This window comes from Saccostrea echinata, unplaced genomic scaffold, assembly GCF_033153115.1.
Source record: "Saccostrea echinata isolate AGI-Se365-2 ecotype Australia unplaced genomic scaffold, CSIRO_AGI_Sech_v1 ptg000059l, whole genome shotgun sequence".
Taxonomy (NCBI): Eukaryota; Metazoa; Mollusca; class Bivalvia; order Ostreida; family Ostreidae; genus Saccostrea; species Saccostrea echinata.
In genome coordinates this window covers 905,294-923,141 of record NW_026889808.1, presented here as the reverse complement: position 1 = coordinate 923,141, position 17,848 = coordinate 905,294, and the positions used below count along the sequence as shown (strand labels likewise).

The 17,848-nt window shown below is 33.1% G+C and overlaps 1 protein-coding gene across 8 annotated transcripts in view; it reads left to right on the top strand.

Annotated features, from left to right (window-relative positions):
- Nucleotides 1-17,592, top strand: part of LOC133174810 (serine/threonine-protein kinase 25-like) — a 35,597-nt gene extending 18,005 nt beyond the window's left edge. For 2 of the 8 annotated variants that reach the window (XM_061309907.1, XM_061309912.1), the window contains 10 exons: nt 358-500; nt 929-1,025; nt 2,901-3,002; nt 4,476-4,568; nt 4,978-5,118; nt 7,379-7,498; nt 8,223-8,333; nt 9,865-9,969; nt 13,347-13,558; nt 14,023-17,592. In XM_061309907.1, coding sequence (XP_061165891.1) covers nt 358-500; nt 929-1,025; nt 2,901-3,002; nt 4,476-4,568; nt 4,978-5,118; nt 7,379-7,498; nt 8,223-8,333; nt 9,865-9,969; nt 13,347-13,558; nt 14,023-14,032 — 1,134 coding nt within the window. In that variant the 3' untranslated portion in view covers nt 14,033-17,592. The remainder of the gene's footprint in view (nt 1-357; nt 501-928; nt 1,026-2,900; nt 3,003-4,475; nt 4,569-4,977; nt 5,119-7,378; nt 7,499-8,222; nt 8,334-9,864; nt 9,970-13,346; nt 13,559-14,022) is intronic. The other 6 variants (XM_061309908.1, XM_061309909.1, XM_061309910.1 and 3 more) reach the window with 6 other exon arrangements.
- The last annotated feature ends 256 nt before the right edge of the window (nt 17,593-17,848 follow it).

The following is a 17,848-nucleotide window of genomic DNA, read 5'->3' as shown; positions in this document are numbered from 1 at the left end:
AGGTCTTGTGCTCTCGAGGATTATTCACCGAACTACCAATGTTAAGATCTCACTTGTTAATTTTATTGATATGTAAAGTCAGAGCATTCAAGATCATGATATAGATTTTAAAGCTGATGCTCTACAGGCTTTGATGTTTAAGTTTGACGTATGGCTTTTTAAGCATAAAAAAATAAAACAAGTATTTTTACAAAGCATTTACAGAAGAATTATTTTGAAAAAAAAAAAAAAAATGACTGCTGTTTCGGTCCTTTTTTTTTCACAGTAAAGAAACAAGCTGTAGTTCTTTGTTAATATACTGATGTCTTTACCTGCTAGTTTGACATATTGAAATGAATATATATGTTGTATTATCAGAGGCCCTCAGCAAAGGAACTGTTAAGACACCCATTCATCAGGAGGGCCAGAAAAACAACATATCTACAAGAATTAATAGACAGATATCAGAGGTGGAAACAGGAGAAGGGGAACGACTCGGACTCGGACTCCGAGAGTGATGAGTAAGTTACTGTGTTGGTATCCAGGGGAAGAATGGGTTATATTTATTTTCCTTTTTAAAAGATCAAGAGCATCTGTATTGGTAATGACTTATCTGTTTATCCTTCTGACTTGTTACTAAGTTTAAAGTTCATTGACCTTCTGATAAGAGAGATAACTCTAAAAGGAAAACATGTCTATTGATCCTTTATAAAATTGTCTAGATAAAAAGCTCATTTCTGCCACATTTTGTCCTGCAAGGTATGCTGGAATTCCTAGCATTTTAGTAACAAATAAGATTTGTTTTTGAAAATCATCAATGTTTAGGCAAAAAATTGTATGAGTGAACTGAGGGATGACCTTTAAGTAGGAAGAAAAGATTGTATACGTATAGTGACCCTGTGACATATTTGATTGACCTTGACCTTTGACCTGTTGTTTGTTTTTAAAGAGATGTTCAGGAGGATGAGATGCAGGGAGACTGGATCATGACAATTAAAGAAGCTGACAAAGAGTTAAAGGAACGACTGATGAATGGCAATGATCAGGTGAGATATTGAGGGCCATTATGTGAGATATTGACAACATCCAGGTGAGATATTGACTTAAATGGAGGGCCCTTATGTGAGATATTGAGAATGTTCAGGTGAAATGTTGAGAGCATTATATAGAGAGAGGGAGGTTTATTTAAGTGAGATAATGAGGACTTGCAGGTGAGATAATTTGAGCCATTAAGTGTGATAACACTGGATTTGTCTGTCACATTCAACAAATGAAGTGAAGAAGTGAGACTCTAGAGGTGAGACATCGAGTAAGTTACACAGTTACTGGAGATTAGAGCCACCACCCTTGTTAAAGTGAAATCTGAGAGGAAATCTGTAGTTGTTTGCTAGACATACAATTTTATTTTGATAGAATGAATAAACTTGTGAATATGCAGATAGATTGAAGTATGTATTTTACAGAAATTGATCATAGTTTTCAGCAGCAATTTTAACAGATGTTAGAATGATTCAAGGTCTTAGATGTTAATATAGAGCTTAATATATAAAAATAAGAGCAAAAGATCGGTTTCAGAGTTCCACTAGGACTCTAGAAGGATGTTTTAACTAGAGTTAGGATTAAAATTAATACATGTATAGCTTTTTCAATATTATGAAAAAATATTCATTTTCTTGCAAAACAAAAAAGAATGCAATCTGATGGATGTACAAGAATACTTATACATTGATATTATGTTGAGGTGCCCAAGTTATATATCAAATATACAAACTCATTAAAATCAACTGGTCAGACCTGATGCATGCTGTAATTTGTATCTTCTATAATTCACTACTGCTTTGCATGAAGACCCTGTAGATTGATTGTTGTATGCGTTGTAGTGTAATAATCTCTCATTAGAATATTGCATGAGTTATTAGTTTTATATACATGTATATCCACTCAACATTGCTCCTTCTTTCTTTGTGATGCCTAGGGAAATAGAATAGAATTTGAATGTAGAATTTAGACTCTGCTTCTATATATAGTGAAGCTGGTAGTCAGTAATGTGAAGAAGTAACCCGTAATGATTTTTCTTTTAGATTAAAGATATACATGCTATAACTTGCCTCAGTTAAAAATAAAGTTGGAAATTTATTTATTTTGTTTACCAAATAAAGTTACGAAAATATTGTAAATTACACAATTGGAAATGAACGCATTATAAAGATCTCAAATTATAATTAATTATTATCCTACTAGGAAAGTAATGCTATATTTAAATTCATGCATCATGTGACACCGTCGCTACTTTTAGATTAATAAACAAAAATGGCGTCAAGAAAACGAGGTGGGCTGTTTGGTATACAAAATAGCTTTTGACATGGATGGCATACATTTTATGTTTATAGATACTTATCTTTTAAAACAACCATTATTAACCTTCTACTCAGTAATGACAGATATTAACTTTTATTAAAAATAGTAGTCAAAATGCAACGTACCTCGTTGTCTGTGATTTCCCGCAGACATGCGTGTCTGTATACTGTTTACACACTTCCTTCATCAATATTCATGAATAGGCTGAATTCTTAATTGCAGATCTTGCTTAATTGTTTTGTAATTACATGCCTTATTTAGTAAAACTTTGTGGAAAGTAATTATTTTTTATTACACATCATGTTTCTCAAATCATTTAGTCATTTTGTTTTACATAAAATATCGCGTTTATATAGCGTGTATATCTTTAGCGTTGCAACAGAGCTCTAAAAACAGTTATTTAATACATTGGTAGGGAGGGACTGCTATAGATATTTGGAGGGAACTCTTGCAACAGACTAATGCTAAAGGGGGAAGGGTGGGCAATGTTGAGTGGATATTTATGAAGATAATTATGATGTAAAAAGGTGTTGGAATCAATTGCATGTTCCTTGTCTATGTAGAACCATCCTATCAGTAACCAGGTGTTGTCTCAGATACCCAGTAAACGACCAGCACCGTCTGTGCCCGTCCCCCAGGGCAACCACAACCCCAGCCAGAACAATGTAAGTAAATGACCATTTCCCTCCATCCCCATCCTTCAGGGCAACTACAACCCCTGCTAAAACAGTGTAAGTCCCTCCCCAGGGCAAGCACAACCCCAGTCAGAACATTGTACCCCCCTGGGGCAACCACATGTTAACTCCAGTGAGAACAGTGTAAATCCTCCCCCCTCCCCCCCCCCCCCCCCCCCACCGGGGCACCAGTGAGAACAGTGTAAGCCCCCCCCCCCCTTTTAACCACAACCCTGTCAGAACAATGTAAGTAGTCATACAGAACATAAATCAATATAACTGTTCCCAAGTAAATGAAAATGAATACAATCTCTTGGTTATTAAAATCAATTTCAAGTTGAAAGGATTTTTTTTTTAAATATCATTTTCTAAATATTCAGAATCATTCTTTTATACACATATAAAATTACTTTCAATCTTTTTTTTCTCAGAGAAAAACATAATATTAAAAATACACAATTAACGAATTTAAAACTGATTTTTTGGGGGGGTCTAGAAATAACTGTTTCATACTTAAAAAAAATGTTTCTGGTAGCAAAGAACAGCACTGTAGACGATGCTAATATCTAGACTTCATGATTTCAGATGACTTTACTGTAATTAATTTCCCATTAATCAAGATATAGATTCTGAAGTGATTTGAAACAGAGAATATTGTTCATTATATATATTTAAAAAACTACTTCAATAGTTTCTTATCAAAAATAAATCCCATTAAAATATGTAAAAACATGTTTATATTGAATTAATAGTGAAGGCCAATTAGTTTCATTATGTTCTTTTTGCAGCATATATACTTAATATACCGGTACTCTTTAATCAGTTATGGTTCTGGGTTGATAATATGATTTAAGGAAGCTCTAAACACTAATGAAAAACTTTTTTTTCAACTTTGAGAAAAGTGTATAAAGGTGTAGATACTGAGTTTATCTTATTCATTTTCAACATAGGGTACCTTTCATATTTCTCCTGGAAAAATATTCAAAGACGATAAAGTATTAGTGAACAAAAATCGTTGTTTAGTCACATTTGGGAATTCTTTGCAAATAATGTTTTCAATTACTGTATCTTGGTTTAATGTTATCTTAGGAATACTTTAATCTATTTCAAGTTGTGCCATTCTCTGTAATTTCCATCAAAGAGCAGATCACTCTAACTGCACAAAATTACCATGGAAATGGAACTCCTCAGTGAACAGTGTTTAGATCTTCCATAAGCATGTATATTTTATATCCCTGTTTTCACTATAGAAATCTTTTACTCTGTCAGATACAAAGAGTTGTAGAACTTTGGTGAGGGAAAATCCACCTTAATATTGATCTCCCTACTGAGCTATCAGATAGATGTATATCTTTGTATTATTTGCTTCGTATTCCAATGGATGTGTAGTTTTAAATGTCTGTAATCCCCAGTTATAGATGTTGCACGCACGCTGCATGTTCTTTTTTTCTATCTGTCTTGCAGAATATTAATGAAGGAATGAATCGTCTAGACATCCGACGTAATAACATCCCTGATCGTGACCCTGGGCGACCCATTTCCATGGCAATACAACCAGTAAGAAACCTACCTGTAGTTTTACTTATCTCTCGCTAGTTTGACCTAATTAATATAGTCTCATCATATGATACCTGTTTCTGCCAACAAGGTTGGAGTCAAGTTTTTTGTTAACCTTAATTTTGTTTTTGAGTTTGTCTCTTTGGAAGATACTTAAATAATCAGTATGAAGAGATTTCTATAAATTTTCTTGGAAAATGAGAAAATAAAAGATACTGGTAATCTAATTATGAGGTGGATCATTTTTTTATTCATATCTACAATTATGGTAGTAATATTAATATGCGCTATAATAAAGATAAATTACAGGTGACCTCAGAAAACAGTTGAAGACTTATTTGTTTTGATAAATCCAGTGTTCAGATTCTAGATCAGTAACTGTATTGATTTCCCCCTCCAAAATCTTTAGCAGAACTCTAGAAACTTGGGGCCTTCGTATGAAACTGGGCTGAAGTCGGGCCAGTCTGAATCGACACCTAATATAAACATGGCCCCGGTTATACACAGCAGAACTGAGTCTGCACCAGTGCTCAGTGATTACAAAGATTCAGTAAGTCATTATCACGCAGGCTTGGTGGGCGTGCTCACATTTCTCTCTCACCACGGTAGGGACTTTAGGCCTCGGGACTTTTCTTCCTCGAGTTCCAGCTTTGATAGCTTTCTCTGTATGTCAGAATTTTGGAGAGCTTCATATACTTTTTGTTTTTTTCTCCAGTGTTGCTTGACTTTTAGTAGATCCATTTACTTATGACTTTATTTTTACATTTTATTTCATTATTTCTGTGTGTGTATTTAGAGTTTTGCTCATTAAAGAATATCATCTTTATTGCCTTAAAGCACAAATTATCACCTGCTACAGTACTTGTTGCACTGTATGTTTTATTTCTGTCAGTGTATATTCTACATAAAAAGTAATATGCACAGTTACCTTTTCAAGATAGAAGTTTGTTTTAACAAATATATACCTCAGTATTCACTTCAAAGTATCTTAGTAGTTCAGAGTATCTTAGTACTTACAAGTCTTTATAATGATGTGTACTTCAAATTATTCTTCATAGCAGCCTGATATTTGAAGTCCTTCATACAACCTGTATCTGACACAAAAAATACTTCATTGAGACCTGTATCTTGCTTCTGGTATTTTAGTTTTTATTTAAAATATTTTATAACTTCCTTATATGATATCTTCATTTACCATATGAGACACAATTATCATTTAAACTACGTAGTGAAAATTGATAAATGCTCTTGTATTAACATACCGTATAAGTGGAAATTTTAGCGAGATGCAAATTTAGCAATTTATTCCCAAAATTTGGTATATTTTTTTAGCGAGAAGTAATATTTTAGCGATTTTATAATGTCAAGAGAGATAGCTTAATTACAACCGATACAGAATTAATTGTTAGCGATATTTAATTTTAGCAATCTCAGAACCCTCACTAATAATGCCAATATTAAATCCTCGCTAAAATTTCTGCTTATACAGTATAATGTTTCAATAGTTTAAGCAATATTCTGATGATGTTTGTGACATAATTATAATCCCTCTGCTCATCAGGTGAGTTTTTTTTCTCACACAGAAAATATTCAACAATTTATCATGTTTATGTTAGACTACATAAATTAGGAATTTGTCAGGTCAGTTAATTTCATTCTTCATCCTGCCATTAGTAATGTGGATAATCAACAGTGTGGAATTTTGATTACTATTAGCACTGTGAATGTGTGTGTGGGTTTTTTTTTTTTTGGCCACCACCTTTATATTTGTTAGCAACATTGAGTACAATTCGTGACTATAAGCGTTAGTAATGATAAATCATATGTGATACATTCTTAATTCACCATATGTGGTCCTCTGTCACTATGTCGTCTTTATTGAATCATGTTTTGATGAATTATTTAATCCTGTGTGGTTTTCTCTAACCAAATGTGGTTTTCTATTAATCATTGAGTTTGGAATCAAATCCTGATTTTGTAACATTGCTGTAAACTAATAGAGGAGTATTGGACAAGCCTGTAATGCTGTAAACCTGTGTATTTGTAATGTAACATTGCTGTAAATGGAGAGAGGACCAGTATCAGACTAGCCTGTAATGCTGTAAACCTGTGTATTTGTTATGAATTTTAGTTACTGTGTGATTCATGTTTATATACATTAACCATGTTAACTTAAAAAAATTACTTGTTCATTCTTTTATATCAATTTCTGTACCTGTAAAGTAAGAATTTTCATCACTATGAGGTCATCGGTGTGTGAAATCATTAAACTGTATACTGGCAAATTTTTTCCTCTCACCTTCTTGCAGACTGGAATTGACCTATCACTTTGAAATAGCAACTTTTAAGTTAATTGTACTTTGTTGAATTAAAATGAGACCAAAATTCATTCAGAATATAGAAGAAACAGGACAAGTATGAAAATGAGTGCAGAGCTTTCTGAGTAAATAATAATCATTGAAAAGTTGTTACCACTTTCTGATGAATAAGACTTGACTTAGTGTGTGTTATTAAGGTTGTTGGGTGCTCAACAAATCATCTAACATCCACATAGTAATAGGAAATATGATTTTCCTAACCACAATCTATTATAGAAAAAAAAGCTTATGTTCTATTTTTAATATTTAATGCAATTTCCTATATTTTTATACAGAGTTCTCTTTTCTAGGAGGTTTAAAAAGTCTAAAAAATGGCTTTGACCACCCAGCTCCCTTAAATAAAACTCTACTTGTGTGCTGTATTTAACTGTGTGAAACCTGTAGCTTTGTGTGCAGCATGTATTTAATCCTGAGTGATTTTTAACTTTTCAGGGTTCCCCTGTTCACCTTCGTAGTAAATCTGACACGACCGCCCCTGTTGTTGTCTCTCCTTATAAATCCAATATTAGCTTGTTTGGACAGCCTCATCATCTTTCCGTCATTAATAATAGAGTAAGTCACAGAGTTATCTCCCTTAGATCATTCACAAAATTACCTTAAAGGGATGGGCCTGCTAGAATTTTTAGGAAGTGGGATCTGGAAGTAGATCATCAATTTCATTGAAAAAAGACTTCTATAGAAAAAGCTTTCTGGGGGTGGGGTGATGGCTAAAATTGTTGTACATGTATAAAAATATTACAAAAGAATTTTTAATTTTGTTTCATTTTGGAATTTATTCAAACATAGTTTAGGTTGGGGCTAAGCTAAGAATATAATAGCCATTAGAAAATTTAAGGGGAAAAAAAAACTAATACATATCCAACTATTATTTGAAAAATGATAATTTGGAATGATATTCTTTATATAATGTAAAATTAAATTTATATTCCTTTCTATAACTTGAAAAAAAAATACAATGTATCTAAATGTCTAAGGCACGATCAGTAAGACTGTCATATCCATTCACAGTAGAAGTGTGTATATATACAGTAAAATACAGATATAGCCAGACTTTATTATGACTTTTTTATTTCATTCAAAATTTTAGGGGACCACTTCTTTATGTACTTCTTCCTTATGAATTCTGTGAAAAATTTCTCCATAGCTGATACATTAATAATATCTGTGATAGTCAGGTATCGTGCTATATCAGAACTTGTTGTATCTGTGTTTGACTGTAGATAATTTGTAGCGTGTTTTTCTGATCACTGATTTCTTCTCTACCTCTGTATAACAGCCTCCATTATCACGCCCTAAATCCCAGTATGATATGCCAAACTCTAGCCACGCCCCAGCCTATGTGGGGCCACCCCATCACATCCTGGAGGCCGCACCCTACAGGAATTACGTGAGTCACCACGACACCGAGACAGTGGATTCTATTAATTATATTGATATTTTACCACATTGCACCATTCCCATCAACGAATCAGTTCATATATATTGTATATATATATATAAGAGAGAGCATTTCTTCTGATTATATTCTAGTTGTGTTATTAAATGTGACTATTGTAAACCAACTGGAGATTATATTGTCAGTTTGAAATCCATCCTCAGATATCAATTTTTGGTGACAAAAGAAACATTCTACATAAATACACAACTGAATAAATAATTTGTGGATAGAAATATTTGTGAGTAAGTGAGGGCCTTGAAACTCAGGATATTTCTTTCACACGAATAAAGTTTATCAATATGGTATTTCATCAAGGCTTTACAATATTTAATACTCCGATAAATACAACAATTCTTCAATATTCCGTTTCCATTTTCTTTCCCTTTGATGGGAATGGTGCAGAACCTTACACTAACATGCATGTTTGCATGACCTGTTTATGTACAGTTTTTTAATACCCATAATGCCCAGTGCCCACTATGTTATGGCGATTGGTTCAGTTTATCATATGGAATGGGATATTGTTATTTTTATGTTACTGTTTATGTACACTAACGAATTTAGTTTAAATGTTTTTACTAACATTGTTCATTGGTATATGGCTATTTTTATCATGTAGCAGTATATAAGAACTTCTGTAATGGTGTATTAGAGTTTATAGTTGGTCTGATATTTTGAAAAGGTAAAAAGGGTCACAGCTAATGTTGGCCCCAGAGGGCTCGACAATAAAGAACGTGTAAGAATGGGAAAGAACATGCAATATAAACTGAATCCTTAGAATATTACATAAATTTCCTGACTTGTATATATATCTTTTTCATGTGAAGGTTGAACAACAGTTTTTATAATTTGGCCTTTTCTATATTTTGTATAACATATATATACATGATATAAATATATAATTATACATGTATATATATTTACTCTGAGTTGTTTATTTGTTTCATTCGTATAATTCCTCTAACTTTCAAGATTAAGATATTGTAGTAGTTTACATCTTTAGTCTTTCAGTACATTTTGGTTGCATGCAGTGAATATTTTAATCCTATTTATATATTCTATATAGTATTACACATAGTTATGTTGGATTGTACACGACTGCATTAATTTGATTCCGAACTATTGAATGCTTGGCTGGGTATTTTGAAAGTATACGCATATAAGATTTTTATATCTATGGATAAAAGATCTGTTCTCCAGTGCACAAGAAAAATGATATCCCTGAAATACTTCTCAGTACAAACCAATGTAATTGACCTGTATTGGACAATTTCTGTAGCATAATAAAGGACTGTGTGTATATAAAACACAATAATTAATTAAGTGTATGCATGTATTATTTATTTAATATCATTCTCTGTCATTTAAAATAAAACATATTTCTGTTTTACATGGATATTTATTAGAGTTTGCATATGATTGAAGTGATGTGTTTTATATTATTTATGAGTTTGTGTATGATATATATTTTATATTTCAGCAGCGCCAGCCTGCGCCCCAGCCCCCACAGAGACCTGTGTCACAATACGACATTCCACGACAGTCCCCCTCCCTAACCTCCACGGTGGGACCTCTATTACTACAGGTATGATTCAATAATTAATACACCATAAAACAGGCCTGCATCAGTAATTACAAGTATTACACCATATAAGCAAGATCTGTTTAACAGGTCAATAATACTCTACATAAACAGATCTGTCTCACTGGGCAATAATAGACTAATATTTTAACAGACCTGTCTCATGGGCAATAATACACCACGTAGAGACAGATCTGTTTCACAGGGCAATAATAGACCACATAAACAGATCTGCCTCACAGGGCAATAACACACCACTTAAACAGATCTGTCTTGTGGGACAATAATAGACCATATATGAACAGACCTTTCCCACAGGGCAATAAACACTAAAGAAGATCTGTCTATCAGGACAATTATACACCACGTAAACAGATCTGTCTCACAGGGCAATAGTACACCAAATAAACAGATCTGTCTCACAGGGCAATAGTACACCAAATAAACAGATCTGTCTCACGGGGCAATAGTACACCACATTAACAGATCTGTCTCGCAGTGCAATTATACATCACCTAAACAGATCTGTCTCACGGGGCAATAATACACCCAATAAACATACCTGTCTTACAGGGCAATAATACAGTCAAACCTCATTATCTCGAACTCAGTGGGACCAAGAAAATACTTCGAGATATCTGAGGATTTGAAATATCCAAGGTAAAATACTTAAGGAATAAGCGGTTTGGACTTCCAAATCACTTCAACATATCCATGGTATTTGAGATATCAGTGTTTGAGATATCGAAGTTCAACTGTACATCTTATGAGACCTGTCTTACAGGGCAATAATATATATTATAAACAGATCTCATGGGGCAAATTTACACCTGTCTTACAGGGCAATAATAGACCATATAAACAGATCTGTCTCACAGGGCAATAATAGACCTTATACCGTAATTTTTGGATTACAGGTCGATGAGGTATATAGGTCGAAAGGCTCATTTTTAGCCTTAATTTTTGAAAAATCCTTAGATAGGACGAACTTACTATATAGGACGAGGCTTTGTTTCTCTATTTTCTAAAGATTCTTACGCAGATACAAGGTAGCAGAACAGGTAAACCTCTAAAATTACCGGGGTAATTCTGTGAACTTGTATTTTAATGAGTACAGCATTTAAATAAAGTTTTATGTAAATGTAGTTAAAACTTCTTTGAATTGTTTTTCTACTTATTTTTCTCCAACTTGCCTGTTCAATGATTCCGTAGTTTCACACTGTTGTTAAACCGGGGGCATAAATAACACGTAAATACGTTATTATTTTACAGCTATAATTCGGGAAATACCCGAGATCAAAGAATAATAATTCCGATTTCAAAACAACTTGGACACATTCCTTATATATTTTATTCAGACATTATTTACGGGTGGACGACAATTACTTCGATGTCCGCCATTTTTAATTTTCTTCTCCAGGGATTTGCTAAAACATGCAAGTGACCACTGACTGGCAACAATTTATTTCACTCATTTTACATTTAAATAAATTTAAGACTGTCACAATTAAAAAGTATTTAATATACTATTTCAATTTATTGCTACTAATAAATGGTAAAAACACTTCAGTTGTGATTGTGAAAAATTTTCCGTATTTTAAATTTTGACACGGTTGTGGTTTTACTTTTAGTACACGATCGCGACTTCCTAACTTCACAAGATGGCTACCGCATGATGTTAATGGATAATACGTTGAGGAATTATTTACTAGATGAAGCAATGTTTTTTTCCTTTGTCATCAACGGATATTTAATGGAATTTATTTTGCAAGAAAGCTATAGAATAAATATTTTATTGTTTACCGGAGCATTTAATTTTTTTGCGTAAAATAATCAAAAAAGTTACGAAAGTGGCAAAAATTTGCATTGAAATTGACGTAAATTTTACTGATTTTGGGGCATTTTTTGTAAACTCGAGCCTTAAACAGGTCGAATTCTGTATATTGGGCGATCCCAGCGGTTCTGAGAAAAAAAGTATCTACCTATATTCCATAAATTACGGTAAACAGATCTGTCTCTCAGGGCAGTAATAGACCATATAAACAGACCAGTCTCATTAGGCAACTTTACAACATATAAACAGACCTATCTCATTGGGCAATATATTCTACACTGGTCTCACAGGGCAATATATGCTACACAGGTCTCACAGGGCAATGTATACTACACAGGTCTCACAGGGCAATATATACTACACAGGTCTCACAGGGCAATATATACTACACAGGGCAATATATACTACACTGGTCTCACAGGGCAATATATACTACACAGGTATCACAGGGCAATATATACTACACAGGTCTCACAGGGCAATATATACTACACTGGTCTCACAGGGCATTACATAATACACTATATAAACAGATCTGTATCACAGGGCAATATGTAAAACATTTTCTAGAGAGATATACCTTGCAGGCAATAAATAATTCTGGCTAGAAAAAGAAAAGTGTCTTAAAATAAGAACAAGAAAAGAAATTCTGTGGAATCATCATTGTTCGTGGGGGATCACTGTTCGTGGATTTTCATGGGAAATCCTTACCCATGAATTTATATCCCCACTTACATTGAAACACAAATGCATTGAGCACAGTAGAGTTATATATCTTAATAAAACCACAGGAGTTCCCATACCTATCAATTTTACCGAATTATTTAGTAAATTAAAAAATTATGTAATACCTATTAATAGGTACATATTTTTTATATTTACTGAAAATTTCAGTAAAACTGATAGGTACGCGAACTCCTGTGATAAAACATACAATATACGCACGAAATTACATTCCCATGAACCAGTCGAATTTTGGTTACCCAAGAACATTGACCCCCATGAACAATGACAATTCCACAGTAGATAATTATGACAGAAACTTATTATTGACTTGTTTGTCTCACAATACAGATTCTGATACATTTGTACACCAGTCTTACAGGACAGTAATTGATACATTTATACACCAGTCTTACAGGACAGTAATAGATACATTTCTACACCAGTCTTACAGGACAGTAATTGATACATTTGTACACCAGTCTTACAGGACAGTAATTGATACATTTGTACACCAGTCTTACAGGACAGTAATTGATACATTTATACACCAGTCTTACAGGACAGTAATTGATACATTTGACTGATTTGTCTCACAGAACAGTTAAAAAAGCACATTTAAGACAGACCTGCCTTGTTACAGAAAAAAAACTAGATACTTGTATTTGAGGCCTTTTTACCTCACATGTCTTTATGATAGAACTGGTCTATCTAAAAGGAAAAAAATAGTTTGTGTTTAAGACATCAATATATAATATGATAAATTGGTATATATCAGAGAATGTTGGAACAATGAATTAACTTTCTGTTGTTTTGTTGACAGTTGAAGGAGGAATATCGAGAAGACTATAGACGTCGAGGACACCCCGTCCAGAGGACAGAAGCTGTAGACGAGCTGAGGAACGCTTTCGAGCTTGCTGAACGATCATGTGCTGGAATCACAGATGACTTTTTAACTGGGGTCATTAGTCGTTTGTCAAACACAGCAGCAGTACCAGAGACGGAGATCAGACGAGCGATAGACAGAGTCAAAAGGTATCGTGTTATGTTACGTGTCTTCATGTTAGTTACTGTTACACACACACTGTGATGTCAAGTGAGTAGAGATCAGACTAGCAATAGAGTATAGAGGTATCATGGTGTGACTTATTCAAATAAATTATAATTAAAATCTATTGATTTTGACAGATTCTGGATTTCTGATTTATTGTAGGTTATGTTTTACTGTTAATCTGTAGGCTAAACTACTGTAGATCACATAATTTTGTGACACCTTATTTTCGCAAGATCATTATTTGGTATTTAAAAGTAACAAAATTTTCACTTATTTCAGTCATTGCTTGCTCTGTATCATCTTTAATATATGTGAGGATGAAATCTATTCATTACAGTGTTGAATAATTATGGGAAAATGAAGTTCTCCTGAATAAAAAGTGATTTACAGTAAGTTAAATGTTAGTAAATTCAATAGAATCACTCCTTGCTGACTGTTTTTTCAGACCTTCCTAGCAGTGGGATTTGGAGGACCAGTGTTAAGTGCTAGAGAAGTAAGGAGGACAGAGAAGTGAGGAAAACTGAGGTCTTAGGGCTCCTCAGTGAGGACACATTCCTTCTGTGTGATTTATATACATATATATATTATATCTTTATGGACTGCATTAGCAGCTGCTATGAATTCCTATACAAGATGTATACTCTTCCCCTGTGACGTTGTCAGGTGTTTGATGATGGCTATATCCCTTGAGGGCAGCATTAAAAACAAAAAATGGTTAGAACTCTGTTTCCAGATATTGCTGTGTTACAGTGTGTATACCTCGGCTGTGTGAATGAATCAGGACTTGATCTCTAGATCAAGAGGATCAGAAATTTTTCTGTCCATATGGAGGAATGCTCTAAAGCTGGTCGGATTGTGGCTTCCTGTTACCATGGTGACCAGGAACTGGTCTGGGTCACCACGGTAGAATTTCTTCATGAGGAGTTTAAATGAAACTGTTAAGGACAGGAGAGATTTTACATGTCATCAATGGTTCTGCCTCAGTTAAAACTGTAACCAAAGTTTCACTTTTTTCAGGGACTGTCTTCAAGTATTTATTTCTTATTTTAGACTGACTGCTTTCTTTATTTGATCAGAGGCCTAATGTTGACAAGTTGATCAAATCAACTGCCGATTTGTCGTCATTAGTCATCATTCTCATATCAGTCCTCGAGTCATGAAATGAGTAACTACTCCTTACACTAATGTTAAGAAAGTTGTTTGGTGCTATTTTGTTGAAACCATATTTTTTTGTATATTTGCTTTTTGCACTCTGAGATATACCTAGGTCTTTATGATAGTACTAGGTTCTGAGCAGGAGTGCAATTTCCTTTATAAATGTAAGACCAGTTTGACTACAATTAAGAAATAAATTTGCTGGGTATGGCGAGACTTTTGAAACATGAATTAAAGTGTTTTAAGACCACTCTGTTCATCTGATCAGTTCAAAATAAAATCTACAATTTTAACATGCTAAAGACATTTTCATGGTGAAGTGATGTTACAAAGTCCAATTATTAAGTTGTATAGATCCTCAGTCATGTTAGATAACTCATGATCCTTAGTAAGTGATAAGTGGAATGTACAGATATAACCAGTAGAGATTCTGATACTCTGTAATTTGTCTGCATTAGGCCTCTGTCAGGTTTATCCACAATACTTTATTATATGTCAGTGTTCCTTCTGACATATTGTCAAGCAAAAAAAAAGTCGTTATCAATATTTTGTTTTTCTTTGTGGAGAGTTATGACCATATCTAATGATAGTGTGAACGTGTTGTGAGTATTTTAACGATAGACTTGTGAGAGATGTCGAGCTGGAGTTATTGTTATTTTATGATAGTTTGTTTATTTTCATGTTTATTGAAGGTACATATTATATTAATGTATTTCATGTGAATGTGTGAATGGGAATTGTTACACAAGAGGATGGGTTTGTTTTTGTCAAGAAAGAATTGCAGTGTCTAAATCATGGAGGATTTTTTTTAAAGATTTCAAATTGTCACAAATATTTGTAAGCCAAAAAATTCAGAAGTCCATTCAAGTGTTTGAAAAAAAGCAACAAATATATGTTTTATGAAAGCTGCAAAACAAATGTCACTCAGACTAGATAAACTCCCTGTCATAGGTTACCTCCCTTCCTGTTAGCTATCTTTCCTGTCATAAGTTATCTCTCTTGGCAGTCTCTTTCTGTCATGAGTTATCTATCTTGGCAGTCTCTTCTTGAAGAATATTTAGTACCAATAAGTTGATTTTTTTTTCTCTCTGGATTTTGATAATGGATGGTGCTTCAGTGACCACTGTGAGACTTTTTTTTTATGTAGTCCCTGATTTCACTTGTATTCTGTATAATATCATTTTAATTACCCTATATTATATCGGTACTATTGTGTAAATGGGGTTGGTAATAGAAATATACGTACTACATTGTCCTTATCTATTTTGATCAGTGTATAACAAATAATCTAGGCTGTGAACCATAACTTGTATCTGCCACACAAAATTTTACATTTTTTGTTTAATTTAGCAGAAAAGTTTTAAGAAATCAGAATTATATTTCATGTTATTTCGCCAAACATAATTTAATTCTTTGAAAATTTATGCTGTTAGTTAAAAAAAAAATCTCTTTGAATATGACTCCATATTTTTCAATGTGATATAATGTTCTATCTGAGGAGGGGTGTTTTACAAAAATCCATCATGTGTAAGCCTCTAGTTGTGTAAGCCTCTAGTTGTGCTATTCGGATAAATGGTTTACAGTGATGTATAACTGCTGGACAGTCATTTGTAAACAGAAACAATAACCCCTCACTATCGGCCATGTTAAATGCAGAGCTGCAGTGGATGCTGACTAAGATTTCAGTTATATAGTTTACATTTTCTTGTATCTTCCTACATCTCTTGAAACAATGGTGATGCTACCTTACTCAATCTGTGTTTCCTTTTTTTTCCATTACAGTCTTACTTTATTAGTTAATTTGTTTCTGTTATTGTTGGCTTGAATGATTGGCAGCGATTGAATGGTTGTATTTCAGTATAGGTTTGATGTATATCTAGAGTGACGTGTATTAAAATCATGTAGCAGAAGATGACAAAGTATATATATATATATTTATAATCTATAACACATGTAAATAGATTAGTTTTAACACTTTTTCACACCCTTTGTTGATTTCTCAGAGGGATGGTGTTATCAATAGAACATCCATTTTGAATTTTTCCCAGAATTGACTTTTCAGGAAGTCAAGAGTTTCTTGTGTATTTTTTTCAAACTGAGATTAGAACTTACAGAAAAATCCCCAATAGATTTCAATAGTTTACTCTTATTTTATACCTCTTACAAAGTCTTTTTTTTTTAAAGATTTTTTTTCGAATTGATAAAAAAATAACATTCCAAACTTTGAAATGTAGATATATATGAGATCATTGATGTTACTATATTGTTATTTATAGGAATGAGTGAAGTAACTAAAATGGGAAAAAAGGCAACGTTGTTTATAATTCTTGTGATGTTGATAGCCCGGAGAATAATTTAAGATATTCCTTGTGAAACCCCTTAATTTTATGTTGGATGTTAAATATTGGTAGGATTGATATTTTTTTTTCTCAAAGCTTTGAAAATCAAAATTAATGTCTTACCAGTTTATATTTTGTTGACGTTAACCATATCTGACGGAATTTGTGTAAAATGCCTTGATTCTCTCTGTTGCTGATGTTACACTTTATAGAGTTGTCGTTCTTTACTCTTGAAAGAACGACAACTCGTGAGAGACATATTAACAACATTGTTACACTGGGTTCTTTTGTGAATTAGTTGTAAGTTAAGAAAAATGAAGACAAAAATGGGGAAATTATAGAGAACATTTGTGATGTTTATAAACTTAACTAGAAATGTGTGGAAAAAAAAGTTATACAAGTTCAATGTACACATGAAAAGAGAGACTCTATAAACATATACTCGTCTGTTCATAAGAATACGTGCTTTCTAATTTTCATGTACTAATGATTATACACAAATAAATTCCAGAATAATGTTAGCTGTTGTTATTTTTAGTTACTATCGCTTCTAGTTGATTGACTTCTTTTTCATTGACGTCATCAGTCGAGAGGATGGCCACGGTAGACAACAAACGAATGTGGTTATCTTATAAATTGGTTTTTACATTAAGAACTTTGTCAGGTAGAATATGCTAGTGTTCGCAGTTGTCATGCACAATTTTAGATTTGAAAAAAAAATTCTAAATTTGCTTGAGTGCATTAAGTATATTTGATATTACCTGGTTCGCTGTAAGC